We start from the raw sequence: 16,802 nt of genomic DNA on the forward strand, positions 1-16,802 counted from the left end.
ATGTCTGTCTCAATGGATTTCGAGCAACGAATGCGGAGATACAAGGTAAGAATCCATCCATCTGAACCCGGGAGAAGCGATGCATATATTGCATCCACTCAACAACAACATATGGTAATGAATCAAAAGATTGACGATGCTATCGATTCTTTTCAAGTGGCGAGGTCACAAACAAAAAAACAGAAAAGAGAGAACTTCGATCGATCGATCACCTTTCGCAATCACTTTCACTTGTCCTTCTTATCATTAAATTCACTTTATTCTTCTTATTCGGGAAAACGGAACGAAAACTTCCTTGGCCCTTTCCTGTGTGACTTCGCGTCGATGTGTTGGCACAAAAGTGACACGGTTGACCTCAATCTGTCTCCTTTTCTTTTCTTTTCCCGTAGCCTCGCTGCGCCTCCCTATTTACTCAACAACCGCTCAATAACTTGACTCTGAACTGTTCTAGAATTTATTGCAGATCGACTCGATGAAATATGACCAACGAGTGAATGGCGGAGGTATGATAGACAGTAATAAAAATAGAAGAAAAACATGATTTTACAGTTCCTTCTATCAATATGAACGACTGGAATCAACCTTACTCGGCTTCGCCGCCTTCGTCTAGAAATGGCGAAGATGACGGTTCTTCTGTGACGCATTCGAGGTGTGTATACAGATTAAAATCTTTTGAAAGCTTCTCCTCGCAAAATGAAACAAATTTATCTCTTTTTTGAAGACCACGTCGAAGCCGGTTGGACAAAGACCTTCCACAGACACGCGGCCCAATGATAATCCAACCTGCTCACCAGAATTCACGAAAAAGTAACCGACAAGGAAATGGAAACATTAATATGTCTAATGGAGGGGCGAGAACTCATAACTCTACTTTTAATGGTTATGATATGTCATACAAAAGGTTTGAAACTGATTTCATCGAACATTTCACAACAATTAATTTCAGATATCACCATAATTCATCCCGTGGCGCTAACGAAAGTTTCTCTGCAATTTATCCTCAATCCCGGAATGTTTCTGGTTATGCCAGTGATTATATGAGCAGTCGTATGGGAGGGGGATTAATGCCAAACGAGCCAAGAAGGCCAAGGTCAATTGCTGCTGAAAAGTATAGTACTCTAGCGAGAAACCACTTCGGTGGTTATGAAACTGGCGAATCTGGAAATAATTCGGAAGAAATTGATGATGAAGAGGGAGAAGATGAAGAGATGAGAGGGTACAATATGGAAGCAAGGCGAGCACAAGGTTCAAGGAGTGTTACCAACGCGTTACCAGTTGAACGCTACAACGAAGAAGATGAAACATATTACTACGGAGTTGTGAACCTTGGTTCCCAAATAGTTGATTATGTCTTACGAATGATGCCACCTCCTGAAGAGTATTATCGGTTCAAGCCGATCGAACGAGTTGCATATATTTATTACTGTACCGTTTACAAGAAACCGTTTCACAATTTGAAACAGTTTCGCAATATGTTCAACAAGAAGTACTGGAATCATATTTGTGATGGTGACTCTGAAGAAAAAGCTCTTTCCAAGGTAGTTTGAAAGTAAAGTTAAACAATAAAATTGTATGTTCCAGGTTTGTAAATCTATGCAAGACCAGTACACTCAACGGCAAATTGATGCTTCTCGCATTGCCTACGAAAAACAACAAAAAGAAGAGGCTGAAAGTCAGAAACTTGACTTTAATCAGTAAGAAACTATTTTAAAAATATTTCTATGTAAATTTTATATTGTTATAGACACCGTATCGATGAGCCAGAAGAACAAAAATATATGATTTCTCAGCCAGAAGACGTTTTAAGCAACGGACCTCTTCATTATCATTCTTGTCTTCAATTCGCTTCAATTGGTGTTGGTGGAAAGCTTGTGATCATTCGCCCGGCAGGAACTGCTGATCCAATATCTGGCCATATTCTCAGTACTACGAGTGTTCATGTTGATGATTTGCGAAGTTTGCTTCATTTTGATGAACAATCTGCAAAAGTTATAGAATCTGTGCAAAACTTCAAAGGTCCACTGATCGCCGGACAGACACCATCGCATTCTGTTCGCCTTTATATTCAACGTCAAATTGATGCACTTCGATCAATGCGTAATTCTGAAGATGTGAAAAAAACTGAAGTTGTGGATGCGCTTTTGATTTGGCAGTTGCTGGAAATTATGGTTCAACAACAGGGAGTAAGTCTTGAATTTCCTCAATAAATAGTTATATAAACTTATGTTTCCAACATATTGAATGAATTGTTTCAGAGAGTCAATGGACCTGATATTGCTGCTTTGTTGACGAATGCATCGGAAGAGCTTGCTGAGAAAACAGGAATTTCCGAAGTTTCAGATGTTACTCACAAATCGGATGCTAAAGAACGGTTCAATAAATTCCTTCTCGGTGGTCACATAAATGAGGCTGTAGAAAGTGCAATTTCTGATGGACTGTATGCTGATGCTATGACTTTAATTCGTAGATTACATCCGAACGATGCCAAGAAAATTGAAGAAATCGAGACACGCTTCATGAATCTTCGGTCAATTGATGATCCGTTTGCTACACTTGTCGCGGTTGCTAATGATCAGTTACCTCCGATTCTCACTAATTCGGCATTTGATGACGAGAACAATTGGAAACGACACGCTGCGATTGTTTTAGCTAACCTCAGCTCAGAGGCAGCTATGCTAACAGTACGAATCTTTGTGAATAACAAAGTCCATTTTGTTTTTTTTTTCAGATTTACCGACTTGGTTTGCTTCTGGCTAGAAGAAAACGAAACTGTGCTGCCGATTTCTGTCTTCTTGTAGTTTGTGTTCTTACCGGTTACGATTCATTCAGTCTACCGGCAACATCTGATACCGAGGGGCAAGAAAGATCACGAGAACATATTGGATTAGTTCACAGTGGTTCCGAGTTACTGAATCGAGTGGACGGACTGTCGGGAACTGCTGGGTACGATATTTCAGTTCTTCATTTATAACTTTATCGCTTTTCAGTTTCTCATTCACTGACCTTCATGCTACTGACATCTTTGACTACGCTCTCCGACTAGGAAATGGCAACACCAACTCACCATTGGCGAAATCGGTTGACTATCAGATGGCACGTATCGAATACGCAAAGAAGCTAGCTTCTTATGGTGGATTCGCTACAGATGCTTTCAGATACTGTACAGAAGTAGCGAGATCTTTGTGGGTGTATATTAATGCATTCGATAGAAACTCTATGTTCGATCTGTGTGACTTAGCAGAAAGTCTCCAACATGTCGCTGCAACAACAACAGCTGAAATCGAATGGATTACATCTATGAGAATGATGTTGAATGAAGTTCCACAGCCTGTGAATGAAGTTCAAGAAGAGCAATTGCCTTCTATGAAAGACCATTCCCTCGCTTCGGAAGCTCAAAAATGGCACGATGAACATCAAGCACCTATTGAGATTTCGAAGAAAATGGTTTCTCAGTACCAAGATGAATCTGTTCCTGCGTATGCTCCCACATCTGCGCCACCAGTTCAAGAGAGCTATCGACAGCCAGCTGTAGTGCAGCAACTACAAAATCCGATTCAGAATTATGGTGGAGCACCGAAGAATCCTATTCAAACTTCTATGCATCCATCTACCATAACATCATCGGAATCTTCTTACGAGTCTACTCTAACAGCCACTTCTGTTTCAACAGATTCTGTTACTATATCGACGTCCAGAACATCTACTATCACTGATTCAGCCCCAACACCAGCACCACCAAGAAGAGTAGAACAACCTGTTTTAACTCCAACTCCAGTAATGAAGTCGTTTGCTCCAGAGATGACTCTACCACCACCGGTTGATATTCCATTACCACCAATCTCTTCATCATTCCCTCCTCAAATGACTCCTCCCATTCGTACGCCCGTGACTCAAACACAACCTACGGCTACACCAACTCAACCGATATCTATTGCTAGTAAAGTTGATGCTGATGTTGCGAAAAGTCCAAGAACAGAGCTAGAAGATGTATGGGGTACTGCAGCTCCCTCGTACACTCAACCTTCGTTTCAACCTGCTCCAATCGTACCAACAGCGGTGCCTCCGACTGCAATGGCGCCACCGGCTGTGTCCTCCGCTCCAACGATTATGCAGCCAACACATGGCCAACCTTCAGTGCCGAATCCGAAGACGGCAAGATTCACTTTCTTTAATTTTAATCAACCATTTATTCATTATAGACAGCACCTCCAACGCCACAAAAACCAGCGGTCCCAGCTATGAAAGTCGATCAGAACGGTTCTGGAGGATGGTTTGGATCGATTAAAAACAAAATAATCAAATCGATTCCATCATCTAATGCAATGATTCTTCCAGATGACAAAAAACCATCGGTATGTACCACTAAATGTATTATGTGACAACTTATTACATTTCCAGATTGTCTGGGACCCGGTAAAGCAGAAATACGTGGGTGCTGGAGTCGAAGAAGAAGTGGTCGCTCCTCCGCCACCAGTGATGTCTGCTCCTCATCTGATGGGTGGAGGTGCGGATTCCAACAAATCAAGTACTAATAGTCTCCGGAATGCAAGAAGTGGAGTTGGATCACGGTATCTACAAGCAGGAATGGCTACAAGTCAAGCGCCAGCCATGAACACTGGAATGCCATCGATGATGCCTCCAACGATGCCAATTCCAACATCGTTTAGTTTCATGCCTTCAGCAACTGATGGTAACGAGTTTTCTTAATTCTTCCTTCTGAATAGCAATTTTGCAGATGATTCTTCCGAATACGTGGATCCATTTAGCGGTGAAGCTAATCCAACGCTGCCATCGGAGTCTGGCTCAATACCAAATGTTCAGTAATTAGTGTCTATTAAGATTTTTAGTAAATTTATATGTGTCCCCGATCCCCCTGATTCCCATCCTTCACTTTTCACTTCCCCCACCCCTCTCCCCTATCCATCTCCCATATATAACCATTTCCTGTTTTCTGGTCAGGTCTGTCCCTCTAAAAACTTCTGTGATTATTCTATATTATCCTCTGCTTTGTTGTGCAACCATATAGATTACGGTTTTATCTGAAAAAAAGTAGACTAGGTGACTTCTGTTGAAAGATGTGCTAAATTAAATATAAACTTCAAAATGTGCTCTAAATTTAAAAAAAAAAGGAAAATTCTCGTAAATAAAGTGAAATGACCCTGACTTGCCCTTTTTACAAATCACATCGTATTGAAATTGTAGAACTTTTATTCTGCCAATTCAGAAATGTATCAACTGGACGTAAGTTCAAGAATCTTCCAAATTTTCTAGAGATGCATGATTTTAGTCATGGTACACTGTGCTCTTCGAGCTTCTTCTCGTTGGTTTTTCACTATACAACTCGTTGAGAATGACAACTTGGTGGAATGTTGTTGCCAAAGGAACCGAAATCGGAGTAAACGGAGCACAACGTGTCCCATCGGTCGCCGATCATTTCGGAATTCGTACTGACGAGAAGAAGAATATCAAGAGTAGTGGAAAACGTAGCATGGTAGGAAAACTACTGAAAACAGATGGCTGAAAATTCAAATATTTTTCAGAAATCTCCAACCGTTTTCGAAATGGGAGATGGACTCGAAGTGCACTAATATCCGAGAATCGGATGACGAAGATACTCGTCAAAGTATAGTGAATGGAATCTCAATAAACTTTTTTGGTTTTTAAATTTGTTTTGTTTTTGGGATCTGCATAGCGATAGCAGAATTGCAAAAGGACTCGCTGAAATGGTTCTCATATTCTGGTTGCAGTTTGTATGATCGACTGAGAGGCTCATAACCTTGTGGTTTCCAATAAACCATTATCCCGTAACTTGTTCCTACTAATCCAATCTTGCAACAAATAAAAAAACATCACCTTTTCCGTAAAAGAAAATCTTTCTCTTTTCTCTCGTTTTTTGCCATCCATTACCTCTCCTTTCTGCCTTTTAATCCAACTTTCCACAAGTTTGTCTCTCCGTTTTTCTGCTTTTTGTCGTCATTCGAAAGGCACCTTTTTGTGGATGCTCCGCCCCCTCCTGGAGAGTAAACGGAGAAAAACTCTTTTTGTTTTTAGGAGGAGAGACGTGTCCAGGTTCCCTTCTATTCTCTCACCTAGGATGTCTCATTCTGCTGGATTAGATTAAAAGTACTCAATAGTCAGAGAATCGTCATAATCCGACTGAATTTTTAATGTTTTTCGGTATTGGAAAAGTTTTATCTAGATCAAACATGAACGAGAAGGATAACTATTTTTTAGAGGAGCAGTTAGTATTGTAGGATTCTTAACCCCTACTTACTGGCTTTCCGAACGTAGTTTTAAACTTTTCTCATCCTGAAACAGAAAAGGTTATAAGAATTGGACATCTCACTTTCTGTTCCTTTCGTTTCAGTCGAATGTCTTACATTAGGTATTTGGATAAACTATTTAACATGTCTCTCTTTCTGATTGTCCCCCGGTTGAACACCATGATCCTCCAATAATATTAACTTTTCCAACGAAAAAATCAGGGTTTTCTGTTATTCCCTATCATATTTCTCTTCGCATGTTCATCATTTGCTTCACTCCTTCTCACTTCTTCCGTTTTGTCTTCAATTTCCTCTGTCATTGGATCTTCTCCATTGGAACCATCAAAATCATTTCCTTCCATTATTGTTTTTATTTCCACTTTTTTTGTTTCGACATGAAAAAAAAAACATAAATTCTCTAGTTGGTTATGATGTTGATATGAGGAGGATGCTCTAATCCGATAGTCTCCTTTTAAATCCGGCAGGAAAAAAGTGAGAGATGCTTTTTATCTTTCATCCACTCATTTCCACTTCTTTTTTGACACTCAGCATCATCATAATCCGTGTTACTAGTGGATTGATGAAATGTCTTCTTTCTCTCTCATTTTATACTACTTTTCGGGTTGAAATCATCAACATTTCAGAAGACTCGGTTCTTTGTTGCTATTTTAGAATTTGTCAATTCAATGTAGTTTAAAAACTCAGTGATATTTTATTAATTTCCGGTGTCGATTGGTTGAGTGTCTGGGTGTTATCAAATACATGTTATTGGGTATTCAATTTCCAGAATAAGTTGATGTCATTTTATGATTTTCGGAATTTACGGAACTTTAGTGATTTTTCCAGTCATGTGAGAGTTTTCACAACTATGTCCTGTCGTTTGGATCAAAATTACGTTTCTGAGTCTGTCTTTATTTTTTGGTCAGTATCAAAACTATGAGAATATTTATCTCAATGTTTACAGTCCAATAGAAATGAAATTTAGAGTTTGGGTAACTGTCAATATATAAACTATTCGTTTGGCGATGCATTTGAATATTGAGAAAAATCTGAGAACAAGTACTGAATTCTCATGCTCTCTAACTATGTAAGTCAAATTTGAAGACTGTACGACTTGGCCACTAGCCCAAAAACACGTTTTAGACAGTTCCGTTCACAGTTTAACTCAACTAAAAAGTTTCTAACTCCGTTTAACCTGATGATGAGCGAGTATATTCAGAATCTCCACAAATTCAGTTTTCCAGATAAACTGGATTCTTTATGCATACTCGCTCAAAAATTAATTCTTTTCCGTTAGATTCGGTCTCTGTTACAGCTTCTACCTGAAACTTCCTCAGTTGAAATCTTGATAAATCAATCCGATCCCTGACTATCTTGTTGCTCAATTCAGATATTCCAGAATCCATTTTCTTTGAAATTCCCAATGCTTTCCTCTTACTCCATCTCATTTTTATTCATCTAATCACCTTTCTTCCCGTAAAAAAGAGAAAGGCGAAAGTGAGAAGAAGAAGTTTCTGTGCGTGCTAAAAGCCAAATAAATTATCGTTGGTTTGCCTTCAGAAGTGTCGACTGACTGACTGAATAATTTTATTTATGTGTTTCCCTGACGTGTCGCAATTACTTTTTCTCTCCTTTCTGCTCTCAGAAGGCGTCGACGGGGGGCACCTCTCGAGTGCCGGCTCAGTCGGGGGACGTAATTCAAAACTTGTTGAAAAGGAGAAAAAATAAAGAGAAAAACGAAGAGTTGAAAGGTTTTGCGACACAACCAAAAGGTGACGATTTATGAGAGTCAAAAAAGGAAAGGAGGGAAGTCATCAATCGTCCGACCTTTTAGCTGCTTCTGAAATATTGAAAGAGAGGAAGAGACGCAGAGAAAATGGGGGACTGACCCATAGAAGAGTCATAGAACCCTAGAACCAACGTGTTGGTTTAATCAACTAATGAGATTTTCATGTTCTTTTCATTGTCCACTGCTTTTCAATACACCTTTCTTCACTCTCTTATATGGTGTTTATGTGCATGAAGGCGTGCAGTAAACATAACGGAAAGCTCTGAAACGAGATGACTTCAGACTAGAAAAGCTTTTCTTTTTTTTCGAGAACTTTATGTCTAGAATGTATTCGGTTTTCTTGTTGAGACTACAGTAGTCCAATCTGGATTCTCAGTGACAGACTGATTGTTAAGATACTGATAGGTTCTTTGTGGTGAGCTGAAGGGTTGAGTTAACGGTTCTAGATTTTCGATAGCTGAGAATCCAAAACGAACGTATGGAAATAGGGTCATTCTGGAACTTTCAAACTTTGTGTTCCAGATAGGTTTCCGGATTTGGCAGTCGTCTTTTTCTGGATTTCCGGTCAGCTGTACACGTCCTATTATTCAGATTTCTAGCTGAAAGTAAAAAGATAATTTGGTACCTCTAGAACCCTTAACTTCTCAACCTTTTCTCAAACCTGCCACCTATTTTCTATTTGAATCAACTGATTGTTATGGCAATAAATCTAATTATCTCACCACATCCGTTCGGCAAACAATCTTTTTTCTCTTTTCACCATTTCCAACTCCCTCCTCATAAACTACATAACACACCTACCTCTTCATCCTTCAGAAAAAAGATTAATAGATGTGTTGCAGAAGGCAAAAAAGTCGTCATCATCATCTCGGCTGGTGGTGCAGTCCTTCTTTTTCTTTTAGTCGATTTTCTATTAATGTCAACTTCATTCGGTCCCGTCCCTCCCACCATTTCTGCTTCCTTCCTTTTTCTTTTTTTCTACAACCACCCGTTTTTGACTTGAAATCAGATCTTACTTCGTGTCGTGACCACCTCCGTTTCCTGATGACGTGGATTGGTTCCTGTGTAGAGAACGATCAATTTGTTGAGAATTAGGTAGACAAGAGAAGCCTTTTGTTAATCTCATTAGCTTACGGAATAGCCAAGTATTTGATAATTTGGGATGTCTATTATGAATGTCGTCGACTTTAAATATCGCCTTTTGTGTTCAAACTCTCCAAAATGAGATTGACATTCTTCTTGTTCCTAGATAGAGCGAATGTCAACCTGCTTCTCTAAATTAAGGTGATTGCATTTTTACATGAAATAGTCTGAAAATGGATTCGAATTTTGAGAAAAACTTAGATTATCGGTTCGCGAACACCAGATGGGTCTCGTAGTTGAAATGGATGAAATGCCGTATTTTACTTCAGTTTTAAAGATTTTTACTACTGTTTTTCACCTCTTAACTACGGAAAGACCTAGTGAACTCAAGTGATTAATTAAGAATTCAAGATAAAACGTTATACGATATTTCTTCATCTTTCGTCTACCTCCGTAACTGCCACTTCAGATTCAAAATCAGAAAATAATGGAAAAATCAAATTTAACCCCCCCCCCCCCCCCATAACTCTATCAAACCCTAAGTAACTCCTTGAACCGACAGGTGTTTAGTATTGATTCAAACTCACTCTCCCCCGTTTTTCATCTTATTTTTTTGCTTCATCTCGAAAGCTTTTTCAGTTAATTCGAGCGGAAGACTACTGCACTAATATGTGCATGTCATTTTGAATTACTTCTGAATATTTCTCGAAGAAGAAAAAGAAGAGGAAGATTCAGAATACATTCAGAGATATCTCTGCTATGCATTATAACAACTTGTTATTCCAAGTGTTCCAGTGTTCCCTACTCTTTCTTCCATCTTATATCTCACTAGCTTACCCATCTATCAAAAACCAGAAGCCGTCAGAAGACAAGTGCATGTATAAATAAGTAGTAGAAACGAAGGGAGGGTTGTGCACCGCCCGGGCGAGTAGTAGATCATAAAAAAGAGACTGAAAAGAAGAGGAAAGGTCCTTCTTCACGTCTTCATCGTTTCCTTTTCTTTATTACCTTTCGACTTCCTTCACATCCTTCTATCCTCCCACCACCAAACTTGTGCTTCTCCATTCATCTGTTGAAACTCTCAACGTCATCCCAATTTTCAGACAATGTCGTCATGGAACGACGCTTGGGATCGTGGCAAACAAATGGTTGGAGACCCGATTGCAAAGTGAGTTCTCCGCTTCTTCTGTGTTTCTATTCACCCAAAAACTGCTCCTCGACACAAACCATTTCCGGAGTGAACAAAAAGCCATACGGCCGTGAAATTGCCACATGAGAAAAAGCAGAAATGAGTGCACTCATTCAAACTTTACCTTTATTTTTCTGATTCCTTTTTCCATTTTTTATGTCTACTGGTTTTCAGAATGACCGCAGCTGCATCATCGGTCACCTCGTCTGCAGCTTCTCCAGCTCCTCCCCAACAAATGTTAGTTCAGTTATCTTCTTTGCTACAGTTCTGATTATAACACAAAAAGTGATCCCTTAAGTATCAAATGATCTTTAACGATACTTTTCTACCTTTCTTTAGTGTAATAATACGATGAAAAAAGCAGAGAAGAAGACAAACTAGAGAAGAAACTGTCACATTTTAGCATGCATCGTTTGTACAAAATTTGAAAGAAATTGAAAAGAAGAGGAAGTGATTGACGAAACAGAGAAACAAGGTTCAAGATAACTGATTAGATGATGAACTAGAATACGGTATCTGGCCCAGTTTTCGTGGGTCAAGCTGAAAAAATAGCTGACTTTCAGAGACTATCACGGTCTCCCAGAATGATTTATAGATACAATTATTGGTTAAAACCTTCATTTTTATCGTTGACAACGTAATGAAGAAAATGAAGTTCCAAAAACTCAATAAAAATCGAAGATCGAATCAGGAAATGGTACAGAAACCCGATAGAGTAACTTGTAAATAATGCCTCACTCTGTTTAGCAAACCATATGTTTTTTTAACTTTCGATTTCTAGGTTTTGTTTCCTGGTCGTTCATTCGTGTGCAAGTTTTCATATCATAAAGTTATCTGACTTCCTCATTCTTGTGATCTTTCGATTTGGTTAGCATAGATGACCGACCAAAATGTGTAGTGATGTTGCTTCTTTGTTATATAGAAACATCTCGACTGAGGTTTTTTGAAGTCTTTGTTCTTTTATAGCGAAGTGAAATATGAGAGCGTCTGTGAGTGATACCGTCATGATCTAGCATGAATCACTGTACAGAGAGACCGTAGAAAACTGAAAGTAAGAAGGTCAGAGTCCAATATTACGAACCAAGTACAGAGAAAAGAAGAATGAGCCTAGAACCTCAATCCTCAAAACGTTTCAGGCAAGAAGAAGGAAATGAGAACCCAATGCGAATGCATTCCAACAAAGTTCTCCAATTTATGGAGCAAACTTGGATCGGAAAGTGTAGAAAACGTTGGCTTCTAGCCATTCTTGCCAACATGGGATTCATGATTTCATTCGGAATTCGATGCAATTTCGGTGCAGCTAAGACGCATATGTACAAGAATTATACAGACCCATGGGGCAAAGTTCATGTGAGTTCTTTCGTAGGGTTCAATATTCTATATTTGGATTCAGATGCACGAATTCAACTGGACAATCGAAGAGTTGAGTGTGATGGAGAGTTCGTACTTCTACGGCTACTTGGTCACTCAGATTCCCGCTGGCTTTCTCGCTGCAAAGTTTCCTCCGAATAAGTGAGATATTCGGTTTAGAATATGAAGAAACCCCTTTTTTGTAGATTATTTGGATTTGGAATCGGTGTCGGTGCTTTCCTGAATATCCTTCTTCCGTATGGTTTCAAAGCAAAAAGTGACTATCTAGTGGCATTTATTCAAATTGCTCAAGGACTTGTTCAAGTAAGTAATTTATATGCACTACAACACAAATAGACTCATTAGATCTTGACTCATTTTCGTGATCTGCAGTCCCTTGCCACATCATCCTTCCTAATAAATATATATAATCTAAGGCTGAAACTTTCAGGGAGTATGCTATCCCGCAATGCATGGTGTCTGGAGATATTGGGCTCCTCCGATGGAAAGATCTAAACTCGCGACGACTGCATTCACTGGTTCTTATGCTGGAGCTGTACTTGGTTTACCCCTCTCCGCCTTCCTGGTTTCGTACGTCTCATGGGCGTCACCGTTCTATCTTTATGGTAAGTCATTTATTTATCATTTTCTCTTTTTTTCACAACAACATAAACTACAAAAAAGGTTAAAATCAAACTAATGAAAAGATCTCTGTGGTTGTTGATTCTGTACAAATGATCCTTCTACGGTGGGTCTTCTATTCAATGTCCATGACTCCATCTCCACTGCATCACTCGTTCCTTGCCAGCTATCCGTCGCAACTCCGTCTCCAGTGAACGTGATTCTGGCTGGTCTCAATATTCTTCTGTAGACCATGACTGGAGTTCTTTCTTGAGTCAGATAAGGAGTTTCTTCGGGTTGTGGAAGTTCTTGTCTGTTCAATACATTCACTCGATATCTGATATGTTCTTGGTCGTCAGGGAGGGCTAGTTGTTGGGCTGTTTTCTGAAATTGATACGGATGGTAAGATTAGATTACTAGTTAGGTTCATAGTTAAACTCAAGATGCTGACCTACCGTATTACTTTCTGAGACTTACCATATCGACATTGAGTATCCTCCTCGCCACAACTCTTGGCTGTCCAGTCAGAATAACATTCGGATAGTTCTGCACTAACTGTGAAGAAACACAGGGCAAAAGTACCGATAATAATAATAAGCACTTCATAGTTTCAGTCTCGTAAATAAGTAACCATTTCATCAACTTGTTCTCTTTTTAAACTACTTTTTCCATAAGCGACCCCGCCCCTATCTGTTCTCGAAACGAAAAAAATCTCTCCTTTTCTGATGACAATCAGATGGAAAAGGTTCAATTACACTGCACGAAAGAAGGGAGAGAGATATCATCAATCACACCATTTATGTGTCCTCGAAACAAAAAGAACAAGAAGAGGAAAGAAAAAATCGGAAGGTTTTTTTTTTCAGGAGTCTGTGGTGTCATCTGGGCTATTGTTTGGTTTTGTGTTACATTCGAGAAGCCAGCATTCCATCCAACTATATCACAAGAGGAAAAGATTTTCATTGAAGACGCAATTGGCCATGTATCGAACACACATCCTACTGTAATAATGAACGAGAACGGAATCTTGAGTTAGTTAATTTATTATTTTCAGATCAGATCGATCCCTTGGAAAGCCATTGTCACTTCGAAACCTGTTTGGGCTATCATTGGTAAGCTAACGAGTAAATTGTAGGATTACGGTAGTTGTAAAAAATAGAAAAAAAAACAAGATTTCTGGAATTCAAAACCTTAAATTTTTTTATTGCTTACATAGGTTATACTTTCCTTTTTTATTCCTATAGTATATCTAGAAACTGGTTTGAAAATATTTGTTTGTTTTCGAGTTTGTACTGACCACTTCGGTGATACCAAAAGGTTTAACTTATGAATCTTCTGAAATTTGGAACTTGTTTTTAATTTTAGTCTCAAATCACAACTCTCCGAGTCGAATATGGTACCTGATTCAGAAAGTTGGTTCATTTTTGTCGTTCACGCGGAAAATTACCTTTTTCACAAAATGACTTTTTAAATTTTGAATCACTGCATCCGTAAATCTTCCTCGGTACCATATGCTTGAGACCTAAACATCTATGTTTTTAGAAAAATGAAATTTCTGAAGTTGTTCTCAACCAACTTCAAACTCTTCAAACTCATTTCTATTGTTTCCTCAATGTTTCTTTTCTTTCAGTTGCAAACTTCGCTCGTAGTTGGACATTTTATCTTCTTCTCCAAAATCAGTTGACCTACATGAAGGAAGCGTTGGGAATGAAAATTGCTGATGTGGGTTTGTTTGGTTTTTGACTAAAAGTGTATTCCTCTATCTATCAAAAACGAAAAAAAAAACTTTTGGCAAGAAAGATTTTTGAACAGATGCCATCTTCTGTTTACCATTCCAACAGTAATGATAAGATATCAAGAACACATTCTCTATCGATCCAAAATGTTCGAAAAATCGGTTTCACTACCGAAGTCAGAAAATTCACCATCAAGATAACATTTGATATTGATTCGAAAATCAAAGACAAAATGAATCTGCACGTACAGTTATTTACAAAAAAAAGTTGAGAAAAAAAGATGGTGATCGAGAACAAAAAGTTAATGAACGTCATTTGTTGGTCGTCGGAACTAACGAATAGAGAAGCGAAGAATGTCTTTGAATGACCCTCAAATTTGTAAGAGATCAAACTAGAGACAATTAAACTCAGATTATTTACTATAGGTCCCAAGCAGAGCTGTGCGGAATTACTTCCTTCGACTTCCTTCTTCCTTCTTCCCTTTTCAAAAATTTTACTTCCGCACAGCTCAAGATGATTTCCGAAATAGATTCACGCCCTTTTACTGCATGTATTTCCGCGTGCCAACCTAGTAAATTCTGCGTCATTTGGTCACCAATCATAATAGTCGGAAAGAGTCTCACCACTTCAGTATTTGAGACATTTTCTGTTTGAAATCATTGTTTCAATCAAATTCTGAATCAGAAAAAAAACTGAAAAGCTTCTCTAGTTTGCTTCGAAACAACTCAAACAAAGACATCGACAAGGAAGTTATTGTCTACATCTGTAGTAACATCTCTCAATTTTGGCGGTCATTCTCACATTCTTCTATTCCCGATAATGTGAGATCAAGAACTTTTTGGTTTTAGTTTAGTCTTTGAATTGATCATTTGTTTCTGTGGCGAACTGATTTCAACAATGTTTTATGAAGTTGTCACGATTAGCAGGAGTTGTGGAAACCTTGATACTTAACGCACTAATTCGTGGGATCCATGACTGAACACGATCGGTTTATAGTCGAGCTTCGAGACCATCCCCCACATTTCACAAAAGGAGAGAAAACTGGAAAACTCATTCTTGCAAAATATCGGCCCGGCCCGGCTGGTCGAGAAAGTTGCCGGCCCGGCCCGGCCCGGTCGGCCCGGAGTCAAAAAATAAGCACAATTTTTTCACAAAATTTTTCGAAATTTTTTGAAATTTTCATCAAAAATAGTCAAAAATCCTATGTACACTTGAGTTTTATCGATATGTAAAAACATAGTCGAAAATTCGACTTTTTTGCAAAAAAAATCAAAAAAATTTTCAAAAAAATTCAAATTTTCAAATTTTTGTACTGTGACCCGGGCCGACCGGGCCGTGCCGGGCCGGGCCGGTGAAAATTCTCAAATCGGCCCGGCCCGGCCCGTTGCAAGTATGGGAAAACTTCATTCCACTGATTAACATCACATCGATATAAGACAGAATTTTCCGTGTAAACAGGCATTTAAAATATTTCTGAAGTTTTGATGACTCTCTGACATTCTATGGCTGTGCTCGAAATCAAAACGTCACCGTATCTTATTGGCTTGTACCATTTAGCCAGCTCATTTGGTTGGAAAACTTGAAAAGTCTAGTCTTCAACATCAATTCCAACTTAACTCATCTCTTCTTCACATAAATCATTAATTTGTGCTTTTCTATATGTGGTTTGATCTCAGAAATTCTTTGAAGGTCATCAATTTCCCATTCCCTCCGTTCCGCCGGGTTCAAATGAATACCGACTGATCTTTAGTTGAATTCTTTGACTTTTGTTACGAAAGAGACAGTACGTGCAGTTTTGGGTAGTCTATCGGGTTTGATACTAGATGTCACTGAAGAATTTCGCTTCAAAGAAAGAATCGTGACAGACAACTTTCATACCGTACTCTCCTCTTTTTCAGTCCGGTCTCCTCGCAGCGATTCCTCATTTGGTGATGGGATGTGTCGTTTTGATGGGAGGTCAACTTGCCGATTACCTCCGTTCGAATAAGATTCTCTCAACAACTGCAGTTCGAAAGATATTCAATTGTGGAGGATTCGGAGGAGAAGCTGCTTTCATGTTGATTGTTGCCTACACAACAAGTGATACAACTGCTATAATGGCTCTGATTGCTGCCGTCGGAATGTCTGGATTCGCCATTTCAGGATTCAACGTGAACCATTTGGACATTGCACCCCGTTACGCCGCCATTCTAATGGGTTTCTCAAATGGAATTGGTACACTTGCTGGATTGACATGTCCATTTGTGACAGAAGCATTCACTGCTCACTCTAAACATGGATGGACAAGTGTTTTCCTTTTAGCAAGTCTCATTCATTTCACTGGAGTCACTTTCTATGCAGTTTATGCATCTGGAGAACTGCAAGAGTGGGCGGAGCCGAAGGAAGAAGAGGAGTGGTCGAATAAGGAATTGGTGAATAAAACTGGAATTAATGGGACTGGATATGGTGCAGCTGAGACGACTTTCACTACTCTTCCAGCTGGAATTGAGGCTTCTTATCAGGCACAACCAACTGCACAAGGTAAGCAAAGAATGCCTGAGACCTCTCCCGAAAATTTTGTATCGAAAAATTATATTTTTCTTCAATAAATGGTTTTTCCAGCTCCCAACCCGACAAACCCCTTCGCAACCGCTTGGGACGATCACGGCGCTTCTTCTGGAGTCGTCGAGAATCCACATTATCAACAGTGGTAGATTAACTTATCTTTTAATTTTTATTAGTTTCCTCATTCCTAATTATTTATCTAAATATTAATTTCATCTAGGATCTCATAA

General features: G+C 39.0%; 4 protein-coding genes across 4 annotated transcripts; 3 read left to right on the plus strand and 1 right to left on the minus strand.

The window, feature by feature from the left end:
• Positions 1–4,824, plus strand: GCK72_009360 (uncharacterized protein; the record flags this gene model as incomplete). Its single annotated transcript, XM_053727344.1, has 13 exons — positions 1–114; positions 464–503; positions 550–649; positions 722–901; positions 947–1,538; positions 1,582–1,694; positions 1,745–2,183; positions 2,256–2,681; positions 2,729–2,943; positions 2,988–4,152; positions 4,200–4,352; positions 4,399–4,690; positions 4,736–4,824. The coding sequence occupies 13 exons, from the start codon at positions 1–3 to the stop codon at positions 4,822–4,824; spliced, it is 3,918 nt and encodes a 1,305-aa protein (XP_053586921.1).
• Positions 4,825–5,226: 402 nt separating this feature from the next.
• Positions 5,227–5,588, plus strand: GCK72_009361 (uncharacterized protein; the record flags this gene model as incomplete). Its single annotated transcript, XM_003113059.2, has 3 exons — positions 5,227–5,241; positions 5,288–5,491; positions 5,541–5,588. The coding sequence occupies 3 exons, from the start codon at positions 5,227–5,229 to the stop codon at positions 5,586–5,588; spliced, it is 267 nt and encodes an 88-aa protein (XP_003113107.2).
• A 4,653-nt stretch (positions 5,589–10,241) lies between these two features.
• GCK72_009362 (uncharacterized protein) lies at positions 10,242–16,721 on the plus strand (the record flags this gene model as incomplete). Its single annotated transcript, XM_053727345.1, has 11 exons — positions 10,242–10,303; positions 10,499–10,561; positions 11,461–11,674; positions 11,718–11,836; positions 11,881–11,998; positions 12,126–12,300; positions 13,159–13,295; positions 13,347–13,404; positions 13,923–14,014; positions 15,927–16,548; positions 16,630–16,721. 11 exons carry the CDS (start codon positions 10,242–10,244, stop codon positions 16,719–16,721), a joined length of 1,752 nt encoding a protein of 583 aa, XP_053586922.1.
• On the minus strand, positions 12,371–12,901 carry GCK72_009363 (uncharacterized protein; the record flags this gene model as incomplete). The annotated part of the gene is made up of 2 exons (XM_053727346.1): positions 12,371–12,679; positions 12,773–12,901. 2 exons carry the CDS (start codon positions 12,899–12,901, stop codon positions 12,371–12,373), a joined length of 438 nt encoding a protein of 145 aa, XP_053586923.1.
• Positions 16,722–16,802: the final 81 nt, after the last annotated feature.

This window comes from Caenorhabditis remanei, chromosome III, assembly GCF_010183535.1.
Source record: "Caenorhabditis remanei strain PX506 chromosome III, whole genome shotgun sequence".
NCBI lineage: Eukaryota > Metazoa > Nematoda > Chromadorea > Rhabditida > Rhabditidae > Caenorhabditis > Caenorhabditis remanei.